This window comes from Rhinoderma darwinii, chromosome 2, assembly GCF_050947455.1.
Source record: "Rhinoderma darwinii isolate aRhiDar2 chromosome 2, aRhiDar2.hap1, whole genome shotgun sequence".
Taxonomy (NCBI): domain Eukaryota; kingdom Metazoa; phylum Chordata; class Amphibia; order Anura; family Rhinodermatidae; genus Rhinoderma; species Rhinoderma darwinii.
The window spans coordinates 345,737,833-345,760,537 of record NC_134688.1 but is presented as its reverse complement, the minus strand read 5'-3'; the positions used below and the strand labels follow the sequence as shown (position 1 = coordinate 345,760,537).

General features: G+C 42.6%; 1 protein-coding gene across 2 annotated transcripts in view; it reads left to right on the top strand.

Annotated features, from left to right (window-relative positions):
* Positions 1 to 22,349, top strand: part of LOC142741302 (transcription factor ETV7-like) — a 108,791-nt gene extending 86,442 nt beyond the window's left edge. For both annotated transcript variants that reach the window (XM_075850685.1, XM_075850684.1), the window contains one exon: positions 21,382 to 22,349. In XM_075850685.1, coding sequence (XP_075706800.1) covers positions 21,382 to 21,481 — 100 coding nt within the window. In that variant the 3' untranslated portion in view covers positions 21,482 to 22,349. The remainder of the gene's footprint in view (positions 1 to 21,381) is intronic.
* Positions 22,350 to 22,705: the final 356 nt, after the last annotated feature.

Below are 22,705 nucleotides of genomic sequence, written 5' to 3'. Positions count from 1 at the left end.
TACACCGAGGAGGCCGCAGGGTGCTCTCCAAAACTTTGAGGTGAACTGGACACCTCAGTCCAAGAAAATATGCAGGGCAAGCCGTGCAGACGAAAGATGTGTTGTATGAACAGGTCAGCCAATCGCGTAGCAGACGGCAGGGCGGTCAAGGGAATGATGTGAGCCATCTTGGAAAATCGATCCACCACCACCCAGATCACACTGCAACTCGCAGAAGAAGGAAGATCCGTGACAAAGTCCATAGCGACATGTTGCACAGGCAGTGGTTGGAGCAGGCCAGCAGGTCTGGAGTGAGCAATTTTATTTGCTGCGCATACCGTGCATGAGGAGACAAAGTCCATAACGTCTTTGGGTAGCGTAGGCCACCAGAACTGACGGGTGATTAGATCTTGGGTCTTACGAGCACCCGCGTGACCTGCCAGCTTAGAACTGTGACCCCAGCTAAGAATTCTTCCCCGGTCAGCCAGACGTACAAAAGTCCTACCCGGAGGAATGTCTCTAACTTGCAGGGGATTCACAGAAAAGATGCAGGATGGGTCAATGATATTCTGTGGGGATTCCATGGCGTCCTCAGTTTCAAAATATCTGGACAAGGCGTCGGCACTCACATTCTTGTCGGCCGGTCGGTAGGGGAGTTCAAACCGGAACCGAGCAAAGAACAACGACCACCTGGCTTGACGAGGATTCAACCGCTGGGCCGTCTGTAGGTAGGTCAAATTCTTGTGATCCGTGAAGATCTTGATAGGATGAACCGCGCCCTCCAGTAGATGTCTCCACTCCAGCATAGCCAACTTGATGGCCAGTAACTCCCGGTCCCCAATCGAGTAATTGCGCTCTGCGGAAGAAAACCGCTTAGAATAGTAGCCACATACCACAGCCTTGCCTTTCGATCCTCTCTGGAACAACAGTGCACCAGCACCAACCGAGGAAGCGTCCACCTCTAATGAAAACTGTAGGGATACATCAGGATGGTGCAGAATGGAGGCAGACGTGAAGGCTTTTTTTAAGGATTCAAATGTGGCCTCAGCCTCCGGAGTCCACATCTTGGCATTCCTACCCTTCTTAGTGAGGGTGGAGATAGGAGCAGTCAAAGATGAGAAGTTGGAGATGAACAGTCGGTAGAAGTTGGCGAATCCTAGGAAGCGTTGTATGGCTCTTAAGCCTCGGGGGCGTTGCCACTCCAGAACAGCCTTTACCTTCTGGGGGTCCATCTTGAGGCCCTGATCGGAGATAATATAGCCCAGGAAGGATAGAGACTTCTTCTCAAATACATATTTCTCCAACTTGGCATAAAGGCGATTCTCTCTTAGACGGAGCAACACCTGGCGGACATGACTTAGATCAGTTACTGGATCTGGGGAAAAAATCAAAATGTCATTGAGATACACCACAACACAAACATAAAGGAGATGACGAAAAATGTCATTGACAAATTCTTAAAATACTGCGGGGCGTTACACAGGCCGAAGGGCATAACTAAGTATTCGTAGTGCCCATCATGAGTATTAAAAGCAGTCTTCCATTCATCAGCTCGACGAATCCGAATCAGATTGTAGGCACCCCGCAGGTCCAGTTTAGAAAAAAAATTCGCCCCCCCCGTATGCGATCAAACAGTTCAAAAATCAAAGTCAGAGGGTACCTGTTCTTCACCGTTATCTGGTTTAGGCCTCGGTAGTCAATGCAAGGTCGTAACGATCCATCTTTTTTTTTAACAAAGAAGGACCCTTCTCCAAGTTCTCCTTAATGTAGGCTGACATGGACTGGGTCTCTGGCAAGGAGAGAGGGTACACTCTGCCATGAGGAGGAGACAATTTAGGAACCAGGTCGATCGGACAGTCATATGCCTGATGTAGCGGCAAGGTCTCAGCCTCCTTTTTGTTGAAGACATCGGAGAACATGGAGAAACAAGAAGGCAACCCTGTCAAAGACTGAAGAGGGGCAGGCTGTGGCGACTGGATATGGCCCAGACAGCGGTCAAGACACTTCGGACCCCACTGGAGGACCTCTCCAGAGTTCCAATCCAGGACGGGGCATGCAGACGGAGCCAAGGCAAACCCAGCAGCACGGGGTTGACGGCCTTGGACAGGACGAACAGGGAGATGAGTTCAGCATGAAGGGCTCCTACTTGTAGTCTCAACGGCTTGGTTACGGACACAACTGGGTCAGGCAATGGCAGTCCATCCACCGAGGCAACGATCAACGGCCTTTCAAGAGGGATAGTAGGCAACAGAAGGAGATCCACAAGGTCCTGGCAGATGAAGTTGGCTGCAGAGCCGGAGTCCAGATAGACAGAGACCGGATGGGACCTCTCGCCAGCAATGATGGTTACGGGAATGAATAGTTTGGAAGAGAGTTCTTGATTCAATGTGTTGACGCCCAGGGTTGTCTCTCCAACCAAACCTAGGCGCTGGGGTTTTTTGGCTTGTGAGGACACAGATGCACAAAATGGCCAGCGAGGCCGCAATATAAGCAAAGTCTAGAGGTGCGCCTGCGGTCTACTTGCATCGGGACCTCGGCAAAGCAATAAAAGCAGGCAAGAGGGGTTGCTGAAAGTTGGACGCCAGTCTAGGGCGCCGACGCTCCTGACGAATCTCGTGATATCTCTCCCTCAGCCTTATGTCTACCCGAGTGGCAAGCAGAATCAAGTCGTCCAAGGCAGGAGGCAGGTCTCGAGCGGCCAGTTCATCCTTGATCTCGGACGACAGGCCATGCCAATAGGATGCCACCAAGGCTTCATTGTTCCAGGATAGCTCTCCTGCCAGAGTCCGGAACTGGATCGTATACTCGCCCACAGAGGTGTCCTCTTGGCGAATGTTGAAGATGGCAGTGGCTGCCGATGAGACTTGCCCAGACTCCTCAAAAACAGTTCGAAATATTCGCATGAACCCCTGGAAATCTTGGGTCTCGGGTCCCTGACGTTCCCAGATAGGATTAGTCCATGCCAGGGCCTTGCCAGTCAGGAGGGATATGATGAATGCGATCTTGGCTCCGTCCGACGGAAATGCTTGAGAGTGCAGGGTAAAATGAATGTGGCATTGGTTCAGAAACCCCCGACAAACACTGGCGTCTCCATCGAACTGAGAGGGCAATGGCAGCGAGAACCGAGGATCCGGACAGGAACTGCCAGGAGGAGCAACAGGAGGATCGGCTTGAAGGACTTGCATAGAGGCAGGAAGACAAGCAACTAGCGTCCCTAGCTGCTGCGCCATAGAGTCCACTGCCACAAGGAGCTGATCCTGCCTAGCTCGGAGATCCAGCAGGTCCGCTTGCATGGCTTGGGAGGGTGCCAAGCCCTTGAATTGACCAGCAGAGTCCATGGCCAGAGCGTACTGTCACGATGCGGGGTGTGGACCCACTGGGCCGTACCGCGTAGCGGGATGGCAGTTGGCCAAACTGGTAAGTACAGAGTTCAAATAGTTCAGCGAGGGTACCTGAGGCAATCGTAGGCAGTAACGAGGCAGGCACATCCAGGACCAGGCGGCGGGAAGACGTCGGGAGAAGCGTAGCAAATCAAGCGAGACTGTAGCACAGCACGGAAACAGCACTAGATCTGGGTAGCACGGAAACAGGATAAGGGATACAGGAACAAGGTACACTGGGAATCTGGAAGACACTGGGAGACCATAAGCACGACAAACTAAGGGGAACAAACAATGCTCTGGCAAGGGGTAAGAGGGCAGAACCCTTTTTATAGCCCAGGGCATCCTGGGCTAGATTTGTAGACTTCCTGCAAAATGCGCGCACTGGCCCTTTAAGACAGTGCACGCGCGGGCGCGCCCGCTGGAGACACTCGAAGTCCGGAAGTGAGTGTCGACACCTCACAGTGGGACGACGCTGCAGGGAGGTAAGATGTCCATGGCCACGGCCGTCGAGGTTAACGGCAGAACGACGGACCATGGCCATAGACGTTACAATAACTCTGTCTTGTACCATTTTTTATTTCAAAATTATGCAAAAAACTCAGCATTTATTTTGATTTTTGCAGATGGATTTTTATATAGAGCCATAATTTTATCTACAAACATTAGTAGTAGCCCAAATTTCTGTAGTGTCAGTTTGATAAAAAGCCAGTCTAATCTATCGAAAGCCTTTTCGGCGTCGGCGGTGAGTAGAGCTAGAGGGATATTTTTATAATCTGTGCGACTTGAATTACATTCAGAATTCTGACTATTTCTTTTGCTTCTCTACCTGGTGTCAAGCCTACTTGTTCTAGGATAATTATGTTTGGTACGAAATTTGTAAATCTATTAGCTGTTGTTTTTGCAAATGGTTTGATGTGATTATTTATTAGGGTATGTTCACACGAGGGCGTCCGTAACGGCTGAAATTACGGGGATGTTTCAGCCTGAAAATATCCCCATAATTTCAGCCGTAACGGCATGTGCAGGCGCTTGGACGCCGCGTCCATTACGGACGTAATTGGCGCTGCTATTCATTGGAGTCAATGCTTTCAATGGGCAGATGTTTGTCAGCGCTATTGAGGCGCTATTTTCGGACGTAATTCGGGGCAAAAACGCCCGAATTACGTCCGTAATTAGTGCGTGTGAACATACCCTTAAAGAGATGGGTCTGTAATTTCCACAAATAGTGTGGTCTTTCTCTTCTTTAGGAATTAAGGTGATGTGTGCAGTTAAGGACTCTTTACAGAAAAGGTTGTGTAAGTCTATTGTGTTGAAGTATTGTGTTAGGAAGGAAGATAGAGTTTCACTAAATATTTTATAGTATGACATACAAAACCCATCAGGTCCCGGGCTCTTGCCTTTTGGGCTAGTATTAATAGTGTTGTCTATTTCTTGTTTTGAGATGGGTAAAGTTAGCGTTTGACTCTGAGCTTCTGAGATGTAAGGAAGTGTTATTTTGTCTAGTAGTTTATTAATCGCTTCGGTTTTTTTAGTCAATGTTTGGTCATTGAGAAGTTACTACCTAGGTAGTGTACTGTATTATAGCAGCTATCAGTGCTGCAGGTCTAAAAGTAAAAAAAAAAATTAATAAAAATGTTTCAGAAAAGTGTAAAAACAAAAAATGATTTTTTTCCTATAATAAGACTTTTATTATAGGAAAAAAATGAAAATGTTAAAGAAAGTACACATACTTGGTATCACCGCGTTCGTAACGACCCAAACTATAAAACTATAATATTATTTTTCCCGCACGGTGAACACCGCAAAAAAAATAAAAAAATAATGCCAGCATCACTATTTTTTTGATCATCACCCCTCCCAAAATATAGAATAAAAAGTGATCAAAAAGTCGCATGTAACCCAAAACAGTACCAATAAAAACTACAACCCATCCCACAAAAAACAAGCCCTTACACAGCTTTTTTGACTGAAAAATAAAAAAGTTATGGCTCTCATAATATGCTTACACAAATAATAAATTATTTTATAGAAAAGTGATTTTATTGTGCAAACGCTACAAAACATAAAAAAACCTATATACATATGGTATCGCCATAATCGTATCGAGCCGCAGAATCAAGTAAAATCTAATTTATGGCGCATGGTGAACTCTGTTTTTTTGTTACTTTGCTTGCCAAAAAAATCAAATAAAAAGTGATGTACCCTAAAATTGTACCAATGAAAACTACAGATTGTAACGGAACAAATAAGCCCTCGCACAGCTCCGGTGGAGAAAAAATAAAAAAGTTTCCTTTTCACAGACAAACTCCAATAAATATAGCAAAAGAACTGTGGGGTAAAGATGCTAACTATACCCCTAGATAAATGCCTTGAGGTGTGTAGTTTCCAAAACCATGTCACTTTTGGGGCGTTTCCACTGTTTTGGCACCACAAGACCTCTTCAAACCTGACATGGTGCCTAAAATATATTCTTAAAAAAAAGGATGTCCTAAAATACTCTCGGTGATCCTTTACTTTTGAAACCTGTGCTTCAGTCCATTACCACACTAGAGCCACATGTGGGATATTTCTAAAAACTGCAGAATCTGGGCAATAAATATTGTGTTGCGTTTCTCTGATAAAACCTTCTGTGTTACAGATTTTTTTTTATTACAAATGAATTGCGGCAAAAAAAAAATAATTTGTAAATTTCACCTCTACATTGCTTTAATTCCTGTGAGACGCCTAAATGGTTAAAGCACTTTCTGAATGCTGTTTTGAATACTTTGAGGGGTGCAGTTTTTAAAATGGGGTGATTTATGGGGTCTATCTAGTACATAAGGCCCTCAAAGCCACTTCAGAACGGAACGGGTCCTTGAAAAATAGCCTTTTGAAATTTTCTTGAAAATGTCATAAATTGCTGCTAAAGTTCTAAGCCTTGTAATGTCCTAGAAAAATTAAATAATTTTCAAAAAAGGATGCAAATATAAAGTAGACATATGGGGGATGTTAATTAGCAACAATTTTGTGTGGTATTACTATCTGTTTTACAAGTAGATACATAATTGATGCTCTGTTTTTTTGAGATTGAAAGTTTTAACATAAGTGGAGCATGGTCCGATTGTGTAATTGAACCATATTTCACCTGTGTTATAGCATTGATAAGGGGGATGAGAAATAAGCAAATAGTCTATTCTAGAGTACTTTTTATGAACGGTTGAATAGAATGAATAATCTCTGGTAGAAGGGTATCGAGTTCTCCATACATCAACTAAATGAAACTCTGCAAAGAGTGTCTAATGAGGGTTGAAGTGCTGTATTAAAGTCACCACCTGCGATTAAATCGCCCTCATTGAATTTCTCAAGTTTTAGTAATATTTGCTTGAAATTTTTTTCCTGATTAGTGTTGGGCGCAATTTGCAAACGTGAATATTCTACCAAAGATAATTCCCTTCAAAAAAAAAACTATCTATCTTCAATATCTATAACTACATCTTTGTAAGTGAAAGGAACCCTTTTGATGATAATAATGGCAACCCCTTTAGATCTTTTATGAGGTGTAGATGAATTATACCACTTTCTATAAGCCTTATTTGTTGTTAATATAGTGTAGTCTTTTTTTAAAATGGGTTTCCTGTAATAATGCAAAGTCTACTCGTTCCTTTTCTAAAAACTGCAGTATTTGAAGTCTCTTATTGAAAATATTGATGCCTTTGTCTTTTTCATCTTTTTAGTTTTCTTTGGGTTAGTTGTTTCCCAATTGTCATGTTTTAGAAGTTGTGGAAAGTTGAGTTGTTCTTTTGGACTGGTCCAATCTGGAATTTGTAGATGACATAAATCCAATTAGCTAAGGACAAAGTCCAGGTCATCTAGCGTTTTAACGGTCATTGTTTTGTTGTGTCAAGTTATTTCAAGTCCAAAGGAAAACATCCACCTGTAGGGGATACTTCTCCCTCTCTCTCAATGTTTTACTCAAAGTTTATAGTTGGCCTCTCAGTTCCAAAGTCAGTTTAGAGAGGTCTTGATAAATAAGAGTTTTGCTTTAATTTCTTCATATTCAATTCTCTTAGCGTATCTTGCTTTCAGTAGTATTTCTTCTTTCATTTTAAATTTTTGTGTGCAGCATAGAATGTCTCTAGGTTTTTCTGGGCCGACAGATTTGGGCAAGAACAGTCTGTGTGCTCTTTTGAGACTTATATCATGGCTTTCTTCTTTCCCCAGAAGTTAGTTGAATATTTGAGTGAGTACATTAGGAATTTATTTATCAGGTATACATCTTATTCTCAGGTTATTTCTTCTAGATATATTTTCAAGGTCATCTATATGTAGTCTTTCCAAAAACATTTTGTTTTGCTTGTCCATGAGTATCTCAGACATTCTTTCAACATTAGAGATAACTCGGGTGCAGATATACTCTAGGGATTGGATTCTGGTAAAGGCTTGTTTAACATCATTCCTCATTTCTGATATTTCTTCTTTTACTGTCTGGGTAAATTCTTTAAATAAGCTCCAGGTACAGGCCGTTGTAGGAAGAGCTTTAAAGAGGCTCTGTCACCACATTATAAGTGCCCTATCTCCTACATAATGAGATCTCGCGAGATCACGTGTGCTGTCATTCACAGAAACTTTACCGAAGTGTCAGGAGTGATGAATAGATATCGCGTCCTGGCTGGAGGTGATGTCTATCCACTCCCAAGACACTTCAGTAAAGTTAATATGGGAGTATGTGACTGCACAGCGTGATCTCGCGAGATCACGCTGTGTTGTGAGCACTGCTAAAAATTAATGGAGAGAAGTGTATGATGCTGATTGGTCACTGATTGGTTAGCGTCATACACTTCTCTCCACAACGCCCAGTTGGTAAAAAAGTAAAAACACGCCCAGTTCTCTATTAAGAAACAAATTAGCATAAATCTAAAATTGTGCATAACTTGCTCAAAATTTATTGTTTTTCAAAATAAAAAACACTGTTGTTATCTTCATTACAGTGACAATCCCTTTATGTACGAGGTAGGGCACTTATAATGTGGTGACAGAGCCTCTTTAATATAGTCCTTGAGATCAGAGGAATCTTGTATTGCTAGGTCCACTGGCGTAGCTATAGGGGTCGCAGCGGTCGCAATTGCGACCGGGCCCCGAAGCCAGGGGGGCCCACGGCCCCCCGCACCACATCAATAAAAAGTTACTATAGTAACTCGGGCCGCGGGCCCCTGTTACTATAGTAACATACTTTACTTACCTTCCTGGTTCCGGATCGCAGCGGAGGTCCTGACGTCAAGCGCTGTGCGCAGCGCATGACGTCACAGTGCTATGCCGCCGCGCACAGCATCGAGACTACAGAACTCCCGCCGCGGCCGAAGAGGAAGGTAAGGTTAGCCCTGACTGGCGGGGTCTGACTCCCGGGACCCGCCAATCAGCTGTTTTGAAGGGGCCGCAGCACTCGTACGAGAGCTGCTCCCCTTCATTCCTGTCACTTCATTCCGGTCACACTGTGAATCGGTGTCGGCGATTCACAGTGTGAGCGAGTAGTGAAATGAAGGGGAAGCAGCTCTCGTACGAGTGCTGCGGCCCCTTCAAAACAGCTGATTTGCGGGTCCCGGGCGACACATCAGCTATTGATGGCCTATCCTGTGGATAGGCCATCAATGTTTAGGGACTGCACAACCCCTAAGCCTACGATGTATCAGGCTTAGGGGGCCCATGAGACAGGATCACAGATTGTGTGATCCTGTCTGCTGGGCCCTGTATCTAAGCCAATCACATGGTAGGCTTAGATACATGGCCCATGCGTGATCCTGTCTGCTGGGCCCTGTATCTAAGCCTACCACACTGTAGGTTTAGATACAGGGCCCCAGCACACACTAATCTTATACTGTATAAGATTACTGTCTGCTGGACCCTGTATCTAAGCCTACCTTGTGGTAGGCTTAGTTACAGGGTCCCACAGACAGTATCACACATGGGCCCTGTATCTAAGCCTTAGGGTATGTGCACACACACTAATTACGTCCGTAATTGACGGACGTATTTCGGCCGCAAGTACCGGACCGAACACAGTGCAGGGAGCCGGGCTGCTAGCATTATAGTTATGTACGATGCTAAGAGTCCCTGGCTCGCTGCAGGACAAATGTCCAATACTGTAAACATGTTTTCAGTACGGGACAGTTGTCCGGCAGCGAGGCAGGGACTCCTAGCGTCGTACATAAGTATGATGCTAGGAGCCCGGCTCCCTGCACTGTGTTTGGTCCAGTACTTGCGGCCGAAATACGTCCGTCAATTACGGACGTAATTAGTGTGTGTGCACATACCCTAACACATGTGTTACTAATCATTTTTTGTGTGTTTTCTTACAGGTTCGGTCGTTGGACTACGGCGGATTCCAGGACTACTTCGATGACAGCTTTTTTTTTTATTAATAAAATGGTTAATGAGGACTGTGTGGTTTTTTTTTTATTTCAATAAAATATTTTTTCTATGTCTTTGTGTTTTTTTTTTAAACTATATTACTACCGCCTTAGTAATGGCCGCCGGCTGATTGACAGCATCCATTGCTAAGGCGGGGCTTAGTGTTAGCAGGTACAGAGGCTAACACTAACCCCCATTATTACCCCGTTACCCACCACCACCAGGGGTGCTGGGAAGAGCCGGGTACCATCCAGTACTTGACCATCTGTAGTGATGGTTGGCCACTGGGGTGGCCGCAGGCTGGTATTATCAGGAGGGGAAAGGTCGAAAACAGTGGCCCTTCCCATCCTGGTAATGCTAGGCTGTTGCTGCTTTATTGTATCTGGCTGGTTATGAAAATGGGGGGGACCCCACGTCATTTAAAAAAAAATAATTGGAAAGAATGATGTCGGGTCCCCCCCAATTTTCATAACCAGCCAGATACAACACAGCAGCAGCAGGCAGCATTACAAGGGTGGGAGGGCCACTGTTTTTGGCCTTCCCCAGCCTAATACTACCAGCCTGCGGCCACCCCGGTGCCTGCCCGTCACTACAGATGGTCGGGTACTGGTTTGTACCCGGCTCTTCCCAGTACCCCTGGTGGCGGTGGGTACCGGGGTAATAATGGGGGTTAGTGTAGCCTCTGCACCGGCTGACATTAAGCCTAGTAATGGAGGTTGTCAATCAGCCAGCGGCCATTACTAAGGCGGTAGTAATAAAGTTTAAAAAGATACAAGCACATAGAAAAAATATTTTATTGAAATAAAAAAACACAACCCTCATTAACCATTTTATTGAGAATAAAAAAAACGCCGTCATTGAAGTCCTCAAATCCGAAGTCCAACAACCGAACCTGTAAAAAAAACACAAACACAAAAATAATCAGTAACACATAAAGAAGCAAAATTATTATTCTTACCTATCCTGGGTCCAGCGCTGGAGCCGCAATGTCAGCGAGCTGGGCCCTGTATCTAATCCTATCATGTGTGATACAGTCTGCTGAGCTGTGTATCTAATCCAATCATGTATGATACTGTCTGCTGGGCCCTATATCTAATCCGATCATGTGTGATACTGTCTGCTGAGCCACTGTATCTAATCCTATCATGTGTGATACTGTCTGCTGAGCCACTGTATCTAATCCTATCATGTGTGGTACTGTCTGCTGAGCCACTGTATCTAATCCTATCATGTGTGATACTGTCTGCTGAGCCACTGTATCTAATCCTATCATGTGTGGTACTGTCTGCTGAGCCACTGTATCTAATCCTATCATGTGTGGTACTGTCTGCTGAGCCACTGTATCTAATCCTATCATGTGTGATACTGTCTGCTGGGCCACTGTATCTAATCCTATCATGTGTGATACTGTCTGCTGAGCTGTGTATCTAATCCTATCATGTGTGATACTGCCTTCTGAGCCACTGTATCTAATGCTATCATGTGTGATACTGTCTGCTCAGCCACTGTATCTAATCCTATCCATAGTTTATAGGGTCGTAGTGCTATAGATATGCTATGCTGTCTCATATACACACTTTTTTTGGGGGCGGACACATATGTATTGGGGCTATTTCCCGGACATTTTAAGCCCTGAGGGTATGTTCACACGGCAGCGTCCGTTACGGCTGAAATTACTGTGCTGTTTTCAGGAGAAAACAGCACCGTAATTTCAGCCGTAATGGCATGTGGAGGCGTCTTTTGCTGCGTCCATTACGGAAGTAACTGAAGCTGGTTTTCCATGGAGTCCATGGAAAACGGCTCCATTTACGTCTGAAGAAGTGACAGGCACTTTTTTACGCGCCGCCTTTTGACAGCGACGCGTAAAAAAAAATGACCGTCGGCACAGAACATCGTAAGACCCATTCAAATGAATGGGCAGATGTTTGCCGACGCTTTTGAGCCGCATTTTCGGACGTAATTCAATGCTAAAACGCCCTAATTACATCCGTAAATAGTGTGTGTGAACCCAGCCTTAGTGACGCCCCCGGCTGCTAGTGCTGCATTGTTGGGTCATTTAGGAGACCCAGCGATGCAGCTGAAAGTGGACCGTCGGCCATGAGAAGTTTGCGGGGGAGGGGGGGGCCCAGTAAGAATTTTTGCATCGGGGCCCATGAGCCTCTAGCTACGCCCCTGGCTAGGTCTTCTTCTTCACTGTCTGACCAACATGAAGTTGCAAAATTATCCTTAGATTTATCTTTCTTAGGATCAACTCTTGAAATCGAGCTTTGATTTTCCCCATAGGCTGGTAATTTCCATTTCTTTACATTTTTTTTCTTTACCTTTTTTTGTGGTTTTGCTGTTTTTGACTTGTTCATCGATTGAGTTTTTTTTGGGTTTGCCCATTATGATCCCTTTCTTATATAACTTGCTGGAAGAACTGTATTATGTAAATAGGACATTTAGGGTTCCCATACTAACCCCTTAAGGTTGCAGCCTAGTTTGGGCCTTAAGGCTCAGAGCCCATTTTTTAAATCGGACATATTTCACTTTATGTGGTAATAACGTCGGAATGCTTAAACCTATGCAAGCGATTCTGAGACTGTTGTCTCGTGAGGCATTGGGCTTTATGTTAGTAGTAAAATTTGGTCGATATATTCAGTGTTCATTTGTGAAAAATTGCAAAATGTAGAGAAAAATTTGAAAAAATAAAATTTTTCTGAATTTAAATGCATCTGCTTGTAAAACAGATGGTTATACCACCCAAAATAGTTACTAGTTCACATTTCACATAAGTCTACTTTAGATTGGCATAGTTTTTTGAGCATTATTTTATTTTTCTTGGACGATACAAGGCTAAGAACATAAACTGCAATTTCTCATATTTTTAAGAAAATTTCAAAAGCCTTTTTTTTAAGGTACCTGTTCAGTTCTGAAGGGGCTTTGAGGGGCCTATGTATTAGAAACCCGCATAAAACAGCGCTATGTGTTCTTAGGAGTCCAGATTTAGCTGGATTGGTTTTCGGGTGCCATGTCGCATTTGCAGAGCCCCAGAGGTATCAAAGGAATGGAAACCCACCAGAAGTGACCCCATTTTGGAAACTACACCCCTCAAGGAATTCATTTATGGGTGTTGTGACCATTTAGACCCCACAGTTTTTTCACAGAACTTATTTGAATTGGGCTGTGAATTACAAAAAAAACAACTTTTTTCCAATAAGATGTTGTTTTGGCTCAAAATTTCTTATTTTCACAAGGAATAAAATACCCCAATTTGTTGCCCAATTTGTCCTGAGTGCGGCAATACCCTATTTGTGGTGATAAACTGCCGTTTTGGCCCATGGGAGGGCTCAGAAGGAAAGGACCACCATGTGGCCTACTGGGGATTTTCTGGTGCTAAGTCATGTGTGCAGAAGCCCTTGAGGTACCAGTACAGTTGAAACCCCTGAGAAGTGAACCCCGTTTTAAAAACGACACCCCTTAAGGAATTCATCTAGAGGTGTAGTGAGCATTTTGACCCCACAGGTACTGTGTAAAAGATAATGCGCAACAGATGGTGCAGAGTGAGAGTTGCAATTTTTCTATATATATATATGCCATGTCAGTTTCCGATATATTGTGCCCAGCATGTGCCACCGGAGACATACACCCCATAAACTGTAATGTGGGTTCTCCCGGGTATGGCAATACCCTACATGTGGCTGTTATTAGCTGCCTGGGCACACGGCAGGGCTCAGAAGGAAAGGACCACCATTTGGCCTACTGGAGCTTTTCTGGTGCTAAGTCATGTACGCAGAAGCCCCTGAGGTAGGGCTCAGAGGGGAAATATGAGGAGGGGTAAGCTGTGCGGAGTGCATCAGGGTAAGTAAAACTGTGGTAAATTAAAAATAAAGGGATGGATGATAAATTTTAAAACACTTTCATACAGAGCTCTGGTTTTTCGGGACATGTGTCACATTGGTATATTTTGTCCTTCCTTATCCCCCTCTTATAGCAGACTTTGCAGCTCTTTTGACTTTTTCCCTTCTTGCCAGTTTGGGGAACTTCTCCTGGAAAGTGTTGCCCTGGTACGATGCGTGTGGCCTCGCTTCCAGAAGTACTGTAGGGCTTCAGGACTTGATCTGACAAGTCCACCCCTCCCATGTACCTACTGTAGTCCAGGATGCAGTCTGGTTTGGGGGTCTCTGTTCTGGTACCTCATACAGGTACATAGATACTGGTGGGACATCTCTCTTGTCTTGTACTTGACACACAATATATTGCTGCTGGATTGTGCCCAGCTCTCACCACTTCTTGTTTGCCCAAGCAGAGTCTTAGGGAGGCTTCTCAGATTTCTTCTAGCAGTGCCGCATGCCGCAGGACTTCTGGAAGCGAGGCAGTTGAAGAGTGGGACACTGGTATAAAAATTATCCAGGTAGAGGTGGTAACCCTGGTCCAGCAGTGGGTGCACAAAATCCCACACAATTTTTGTATTAACTCCCAGTAAAGGGGGGCATTCTGGGGGCTGAATACTGGTGTCCTTCCCTTCATATATCCTAAATTTGTAGGTTTACCCTGATACCCCCTCGCACAGCTTATACATCTTCACGCCATACTTTGCCCTCTTACTCGGCAGGTACTGGCGGAATTGAAGCCTCCCTTTAAAATGTACCAAGCACTCATCAATAGAAATACTATTCTCGGGGGTGTATGCTTGGGAAAACCGGGCACTGAAATGGTCTACTAATAGGGGTCTCCATTTATACAAACGGTCAAAACTGGGGTCATCTCGGGGTGGGCACTGCTCATTATCCGTATAATGTAAGAAGTGAAGTATTGCCTCATTTTTATTTATTTTTTAGGTTCCAGTTTAGTTCTGAAGTTGCTTTGAGGGGCCTATATATTAGAAACCCCTATCAAACACCCCATTTTAGAAACTAGACCCCTCAAAGTATTCACAACAGCATTTAGAAAATGTATTAACCCTTTAGGTGTTTCACAGGAATTTAGAGCAAAGTAGAGGTGAAATTTAATTAATTTAATTTATTAGGCACCATGGTGGTGCCAAAACACCATGTGGTGCCAAAACAGTGGGAAAACCCCCAAAAGTGACCCTATTTTGAAAACTAGACCCCTTGAGGAATTCATTGTAGTTTTCATGGGGTGCACGCGACTTTTTGATCAGTTTTTATTCTATTTTTAAGAGGCGTGGTGACTAAAAAACAGCAATTTTACTATTGTTTCTTATTCTATTTTTTTTTTACAGCGATCACCATGCGCTATAAATGAAATATTCACTTTATTCTGTGGGCGATACGATTACGGCAATACCAGATGTGTATAGTTTTTTTATGTCTTATGGCGTTTGCACAATAAAATACATTTTGTAAAAAATCATTTACTTTTTGTGTTACCTTATTCTAAGAGCCATAACTGTTTTATTTTTCCATCAGGAAAGCCGTGCAAGGACTTATTTTTTGCGTAACGAACTGTAGTTTCGATCAGTACCATTTTTAGGTACATGCCACTTTTTGATCTCTTTTTATTCAATTTTTTGGCAGATGAAGTGACCAAACAATTGTGATTCTAGTACGGTTTATTATTATTTTCTTTTACATCGCTTTGTAGTTCAGGCCGTTACGGATGCGGCGATACCAATTATGTATAGTTTATTTGTTTATTTATATATTTTTATTAATAATAAAGGACTGATGAGGGAAAAACGGGGATTTGTACTTTTATCACTTTTAAAACTTTTATTTTCTTATTTTTACACAACTTTTTTTAACTTTTTTACACTTTTTTTTACTTTGTCCCACTAGGGAACTTGAGGGCAGGAGGCCCTGATCACTATTCTATTACACGCGTAGTGCAGTGTATTAGAGCTGTCAGCTATTCGCTGACAGCAAGCATAGTGGGTCCTGACTTTGTCAGGACCCACTAGGCTTCCGTTGATGGCGTAGCCAGAGTCCATTATTAGTACTCTGGTTGCCATAGCAGCCATCGCGGGCTGCTATCGTGTAGCGGGCCTTCGATTGTGGCTTAACCCCTAAGAAGCCGCGATCGCTATTGAACGCGGCTTCTAAGGGGTTAATCGGCGGGGACCACCGCGATCGGTCCCTGCACACTGAGCTGTGATAGCCTGCTGTCGGAAACAGCAGGTATCACAGCTCAAACATGTGCCGGGGAAAGATGGCGCCGTGTTAACTCAGGTCAGTACTATTACTGAACTGAGCGCGAACGATGCGCTCAGCACAATGTAATAGTACTGAGCTGAGCGGGAAGGGGTTAATACATGTTCTGAACTACTACTGAGTATAAATGATATTCTCTAAATTTGTAGGACGGACCTTTTGTGCTGATAGGTCTAGTAGTAAATTTCCTTTTTAGGTTGAATACTCAGATTAGAAGTTAATCAGAAGACCACAGAGAGTCCAGGAATTTTTGAACTATGCTCTTTCTTGTTTAAATTCACAGTTCTGTAGAAAGGTAATTAGTTGTTCTGAGACCATAGAGATTTAATTAAAAGCACTAAGCACTTGTATAATGAGGAAAAAACAAGGTGGCTCCTTTTACAAAGGAGAGTTACCTCTTATTTCACAGTAAAATGTAGACCTTTATTTCTCTGGTGAGGGCACTCTGCAAGGCTGTTATTTTATCTTGCTGTAAAAGAAAGCATTTACTGCATAAATAGCGTTCTGGACGCCGTGTTCATTTTCCAGTATAGGACAAAATTCAGTCCCCTTTTTTGAGGCCTAGTAAGGGTTTGGTTTCTTCCCTTTCCCAAAGTTATTTTCAATGAAAATGAAGCAAAGAGTGGATGCCTCAAAATGGGACTGGGTTCAAAGTCCTTATGAGTACACACAAAAAAAGTAGCGAGGCAGCACATCCCAAAAAAAAGTGGGAATTTATTCACCCAATGCAGAACACTGGGGGTGCGTAAGCCCACTACAGCCCAATATTAAATTCCCACTTTTTTGGATGTGCTGCCACGCTTCTTTTTTTTTGTGTGTACTCATAGGGACTTTTTACCCAGTCCTATTTTGTGACATGTACACTTTGCAGCATTTTTTCTGGTGCTGTGACATTTTTGTTTTTGTCTATTGCCATCGGTCCTATCACTTTGCACAGAACAATATTGGACTGTAATGGGAATTACATTATGGCTTCCGCACCCACAGTGTTCTGCATTGGGTGAATAAATTCCCACTTTTTTGGATGTGCTGCCTCGCTTCCTTTTATGTCTTCTCAATGGTATGTCCTACCGTTTAGTATCTGGGGAAGGTGACTGATGCTCTCCGTGCAATGTTTGCATACTTTTGGCATGTTATTTAGGTATGTTAGTATGAGTGCCGTTCCTAGCCAAGTGAATAAGGACTCAGTTCGGACGGTGTCTTTGATCCTTTGGTATGTCAGTGGGGTCGGTGACTCTCTGTGTTACACCTCAACAGTGCTTCCCCATCGCATAAACAGGGCGTCTGTAAACGTTAGTGTCTCAGAGATCTAAGAGGGGGGGGGCGCGGGTCTGCCCTTACATGCGGTAGAAATCGAACAGGCTGCGTTATAGTTTACGCCTTAACCTTTTGTTGAAATATGACTGGGGAGAGATTTAATCTCTTGATTGGTACGCCGCTCACCTTTGATGATGTTTCTGAGCCTGCGTGGCAGCTGTCCCCATTGGTGTAGCGCGTGGTCTGAGCATGGTCTAGGCCACAATGGTATTAAACTTGTCTGCAAAGAATCCAGCGATGATTGACCAGCTGCAGAGAATCTCTTTGCACTACCACACCGGTTCAGCTTTCAAAAAATAGATTTAAAGGCTGTGATGTTATTAGATTCTTTTTTTTAGATGCGGAGCTCATGAAAGCACGTCTGCTCAGTTCTCCGGCTAGCCACGCCCCCAGAGGATATCGGTTTTTAACTGTTCGTTTTTTTGCTCCCTATAATCAATGCAGGGACGTAAGGTTAAATATTTCTTATCAACAAAGAACAAGGGTGCTCCCGCAGGACATGTAGATGGAAAGATAAAGCCTGTATTCAAATTTTCATCCAAATATTCCTTAAGGGCTTTCAGTTCTGTTTCCGAAAGAAAGTAGATTCGACCAAAGGGTTATGTAGCTATGGGTAACAGTTCTATTGGGCAATCATTAACCATGTGGAGGTAGCTTATCTGCATTCTTTTTATCACAGACATCCTGAAATTCTTTGTATTGTGATGGTAATTAATCTTTAACCCCTTAACGACCGGCGTATAGTTTTTTTTACGTCGGCCATTCAGGGTAGTTCTTCTGAAGCGCCGCCTTTTCACGTCGGCACTTCAGAAGATTTTTCCCCGCATCATCCGGTGATCTCCTGAAGCCCATGCTGTTGCTAACAGCCTCGGGCTTCAGGACAACGATTGGAGACCACTAGCAGTGTTCTCCGATCTTATTTAACCCCTCAGATGCGGCATTCAATAGCGAGCGCCGCATCTGAGTGATTTTAGAGGGAGGGGTCTCCCTCTCTCATCCCACTGGCATCCCCGCGTGTATTATAATAGCGATCAAAAAGTTTGCACTGTAAAGTCCCCCAGTGGGACTAAAATAAGTAAAAAAAAGTTAAATAAAGTTTGAAATAAATAAATGTCCCAAGTAAAAGAATAAAAAATAAATACCCACTTTTTCCCCTTACAAAATACTTTATAATGAAAAAAAAGTTAAAAGTTACTCATATTTGGTATCGCCGCGTCCGTAACGAACTCAACCATAAAATAATTACATTATTTAACCTGCACGGTGAACGGCGTAAAAAATATAATAAAAAACAACGCCAGAATTGCTGTTTTCTATTCATCCTGCCTTCAAAAGTATTTGACAAAAACTGATCAAACAGTCGCATCTACTCCAAAATGGTACCAATAAAAACTACAAATCGTCCTGCAAAAAAAAAAAGCCCTCATACAGCTGCATCGGTCAAAAAATAAATAAGTTATGGCTCTTAAAATATGGCGACACAAAAGCAAATAATTTTGAAAAAAATGTGTTGTTACTGTGTAAAAGTAGGAAAACATAAAAAAAATCAATATAAATTTGATATCGCCACAATTGTAACGACCCGCTGAATAAAGTTATTATGTTATTTATACCACACGGTAAACGGCGTAAAATTAAGACGCAAAAAAATGACGAAATTTCTGTTTTTAAAAAAGTTATTAAAAAGTTAATCAATAAATTATATGTATCCCAAAATGGTGCTATTATAAAATACAACTTGTCCCGCAAAAAAAAAAAAGTCCTTATACAGCTCTGTCGACACAAAAATAAAAAAGTTATAGATCTTTGAATGTGACGATGGAAAAACCTACAAAATTGCTCGGTCATTAAGGTTTAAAATACCTTCGGTATTAAGGGGTTAACAGCAAGTTCAGATATTGATATTCTCAAGTATTGAAAAAGTTTAGGCAGACAATTTAGCTGACAGTACTCAGATGGAAAATGTATACAACGTGTTTCCCAACTGATGAATAGTTTGTGAGTAAAAAGCCAAGGAATTCCCCAAATCACTGAAAACTTTGGAGAAGAAACAGTTGGAAATGAATAACTTCTTGATGATCAGGCATGATGAGAACTTGAAGATGCTTAATTTCATGAGAAAAAGGCCATGATGATAGGGGTCAAATATATCAGAACAAGAAATCTCATGTGTTTTAGTGCATATGTGTATTGGCACTATAAAATAAGATTCTCTGGTGCCAGCAACTTGTCTTCGTCCTATAGTATTTTTTAATCCAACAGATCGTCTCCATTTTCTATTACATCTTTGACAGCGATTGTCCTACGGATCTAATTTGAGCAATAAACAGCATAGTACACTTCAATAAAGGCAAATATTTTCTGTAGGTCGCCTCTCTTTTTCTGCTGTTGTTTATGAATAACATAAAGTCAAATTGGTTCAGATATAGATTCAGTATCTTTCTGAGTATTCTGACTTGATTGATCGAAGGAGAAGGCAGGATTATCTCCAAATACCCACAGTATAGTCTTTCGTTTTTCATTAAGTCTCTGATCAATTTGAATGCACAATTGCATTAAGTTCTCCAACTTTTCTGGGGTTATCACTTTGGAAAGTACATCCTTCACTTGCTTTGAAAGCCCTCTCTGAAATTGGCTCTTCTGAGCCGCTAGCTTCCCTGTGGTATCAGTTACCCAGCAGCTCTTCTGTGCATTCCGGAACTGAGCACCTTCCTTGCCGCAGATTATGCAGTCTAACTTCAGCTGTGGCATAACAATTAGGATCATCTAAAACTTGATTCATAGCAGTGATACAGTCATCCAAAACATTCAGAAGATTACTATCCTTTTCTACATAAAGAGAAGCCAACACTGGAGCTTCATCTGTCAGAAGATTAATTGTAAGCAATACATTTTTCTTTTCACTAGTAAATTTGAAAAATATATGTAGCATAATTAAAGAGGTTGTCCGAGCACAGGGCAGTGTTTCATAGTGAATAGGAGCAGAGCTGCAATAACCCAGCACGGCCGCAATACAGTGTACGGAAGCCTTCTGCTTCTGACACAAGCCACTGCATAACATCCAAGGCCTGGAAGCATCCCCAAAAGCTGATCGGTATGGGGTCTGGGTGTTACACCCCCACCGATCATATACTGATGACCTATCCTGTAGATCAGGTCAACAGTATGAAAAACCGCTGAACCTTAGAGATGGACGTTGTGTGCTGCCAGCGTCAGGACCTTGTATGTGCCACGGTGCAGACCATTGCCAGGGACTAATGTAGCAAGCGTGAGGGGGATTCGGTCCCCTAACCCTCCGGTCAGGGTTGCAGGGGGTTTGTTACGCCAATGGGTAATGGCGTGTAAACTTGAGACTGTGGCTGAGTGAGCCACGCACATACGAAAGTTGTCTTTGTAATTAAATCATCTCTCTTTGTTGCTCTCCCAATCGATTTTGCAGCTGAGAACATTTTTTTTTTTGATAAGTAGCTCCAAATGCTTGTAGTTCAGCAATTTGTTGCTTCATAGTTGTCAAAGGACTTGTTCCAGGGGATTCCACATGTGAGCCAGACTAGTCTGCTAAGGTTTATAGCAGATTAAGATTCTAGATCATGTAGGAGGGTGATAATAGCAAGAGTAGCCCAGTAACAGCCCAGGATCGGTACACAGATGAGCAGCAACAGGTTACCGCGTGAGGCAGAGACGTGGTCAGGAAAAAATGCAAGTTCGGTACACAAATGACAGCAACATTTTGTAGAGAGAGTCAGAAAGGAACTAGACTTGAGGCAGGAAGCTTAATAGCCTGGCCAGATTTATATAGTATGCCAAAAGGGTGAGATGAATTAAGCAATTAAGGCAAATAATCCAGAGAGGCAGGAATCCATCCTATGGGTGGATTACTTAGGACTAATCCATTATACTGTGCAGAGACTGGAGTCGACTACACTAGTAAAAATAAATTATGTGAGCAGAATTTTAATTACATATAAATTACAAAATTGTATTGTTTCCAATTCTAGAAATGAATAAATAAAAATGACAATGAAACAGAATATCCCTCCAAATATTGTGATACAGTCAAGAGTTTGCATATTCGAGACACAAATGTTCAATTGTAAAATTAGCTTTCTCTGCATATTAAAAACATGTATTTATATGCTGATTAATTCCACAATTATTTAGTTTAGGTTTCTGAGGTCACCTAAAGAGAAACATGCATCAGAGGAGAAACTGCAAACGCAAGACACATATGACTCTGATGAATATGTCATTGCTGTTTCCCCTTGAGATATTTCACTAAGGATACTTTCACACGGCAGTTTTTGGTCAGTATTTGGCATCAGTATTACGAAGCCAAAACCACGAGTGGGTCCAAAACATGGAAGAGGTACAAATCTTTCCATTATACTTTTTTTCTCATTAGGTACCACTGCAGGATTTGGCTTCCAAATACTTCCAAATACTGATGCAAAATACTGACCAAATACAGCCCAAAATACTGAAAACATGTACTGAAAACATGATGGAGCATACTGAATTTTTTTTTTAATGTGGACTCAGCATGTGTTTCCACCATTGTACAGATGTGCCCACCATTAACTTTTCTTGAATTGCGTTGTTATACAATTTGTCATGATACCATTTCAATACAATCTCGCACCTTCTAGTAAAAAACCTATTAACATAGGATAACAAATGGCTGTTGGATGTCATCTGTCAGACACATTCGTCACAGCTATCCAGTAAAAACAAATACATTAAAGCTATGGTTTTTTTAACATGGGAGTCAATGGGCAATGGATGGCTCAAGAATGGCATCTGTCGGAGGTTTATGGTTTTTTTACCTGCTTGTTTAACATTTTGTGTCACACATTTCGGGATTTGTCGGCTTTAGAAACAAGTTAAGGGTGGACACATCTGCCCCATTGAAATGCAGTAACATCGTATTGAATATCCTTGTGATATGAATGACAAATACGCTTGTGTGCATGATGCCTATGGCTGGTGCTGCATGCAACTTCTATTATTTCCTATGAACTGAGAGCAGAGCCAAGTGTATACATATGAAGATAATAATTAAGAAAACTTGTGTTAATTGCCATTGAATTATGGATATGTGCAGTGAATGTGTTATATGCAGTTATATGCTAACATAAGGAAAAAATAATAAAAATAAAGAATAAAAATGTCACAGAAATACTTTTTTTGTTGTGTTTCTTTTAGTCTTCAGCATAGACTGCACTGAATTATTTTTAACATGACCACGGTATCTGCTTGCCAAAGAGAATCTATAAGATGGCCATGGTTTTCTGCTTTAGCAAGAGCTATTGAACATGCTGAATAGTGCCCCAAACAACGGTTAGGGGAGTCATCCAGAAGTGTGCACCATATGCCAATATTTTTTCAACGAGAGGCATCATGTGATTGCGGCCATACCACTTGTGTGCTTAGTCGAGTCGCAGACAAAACTATTTTCATTTGCCAATCAGGCCTGAGCACACACCATAATTA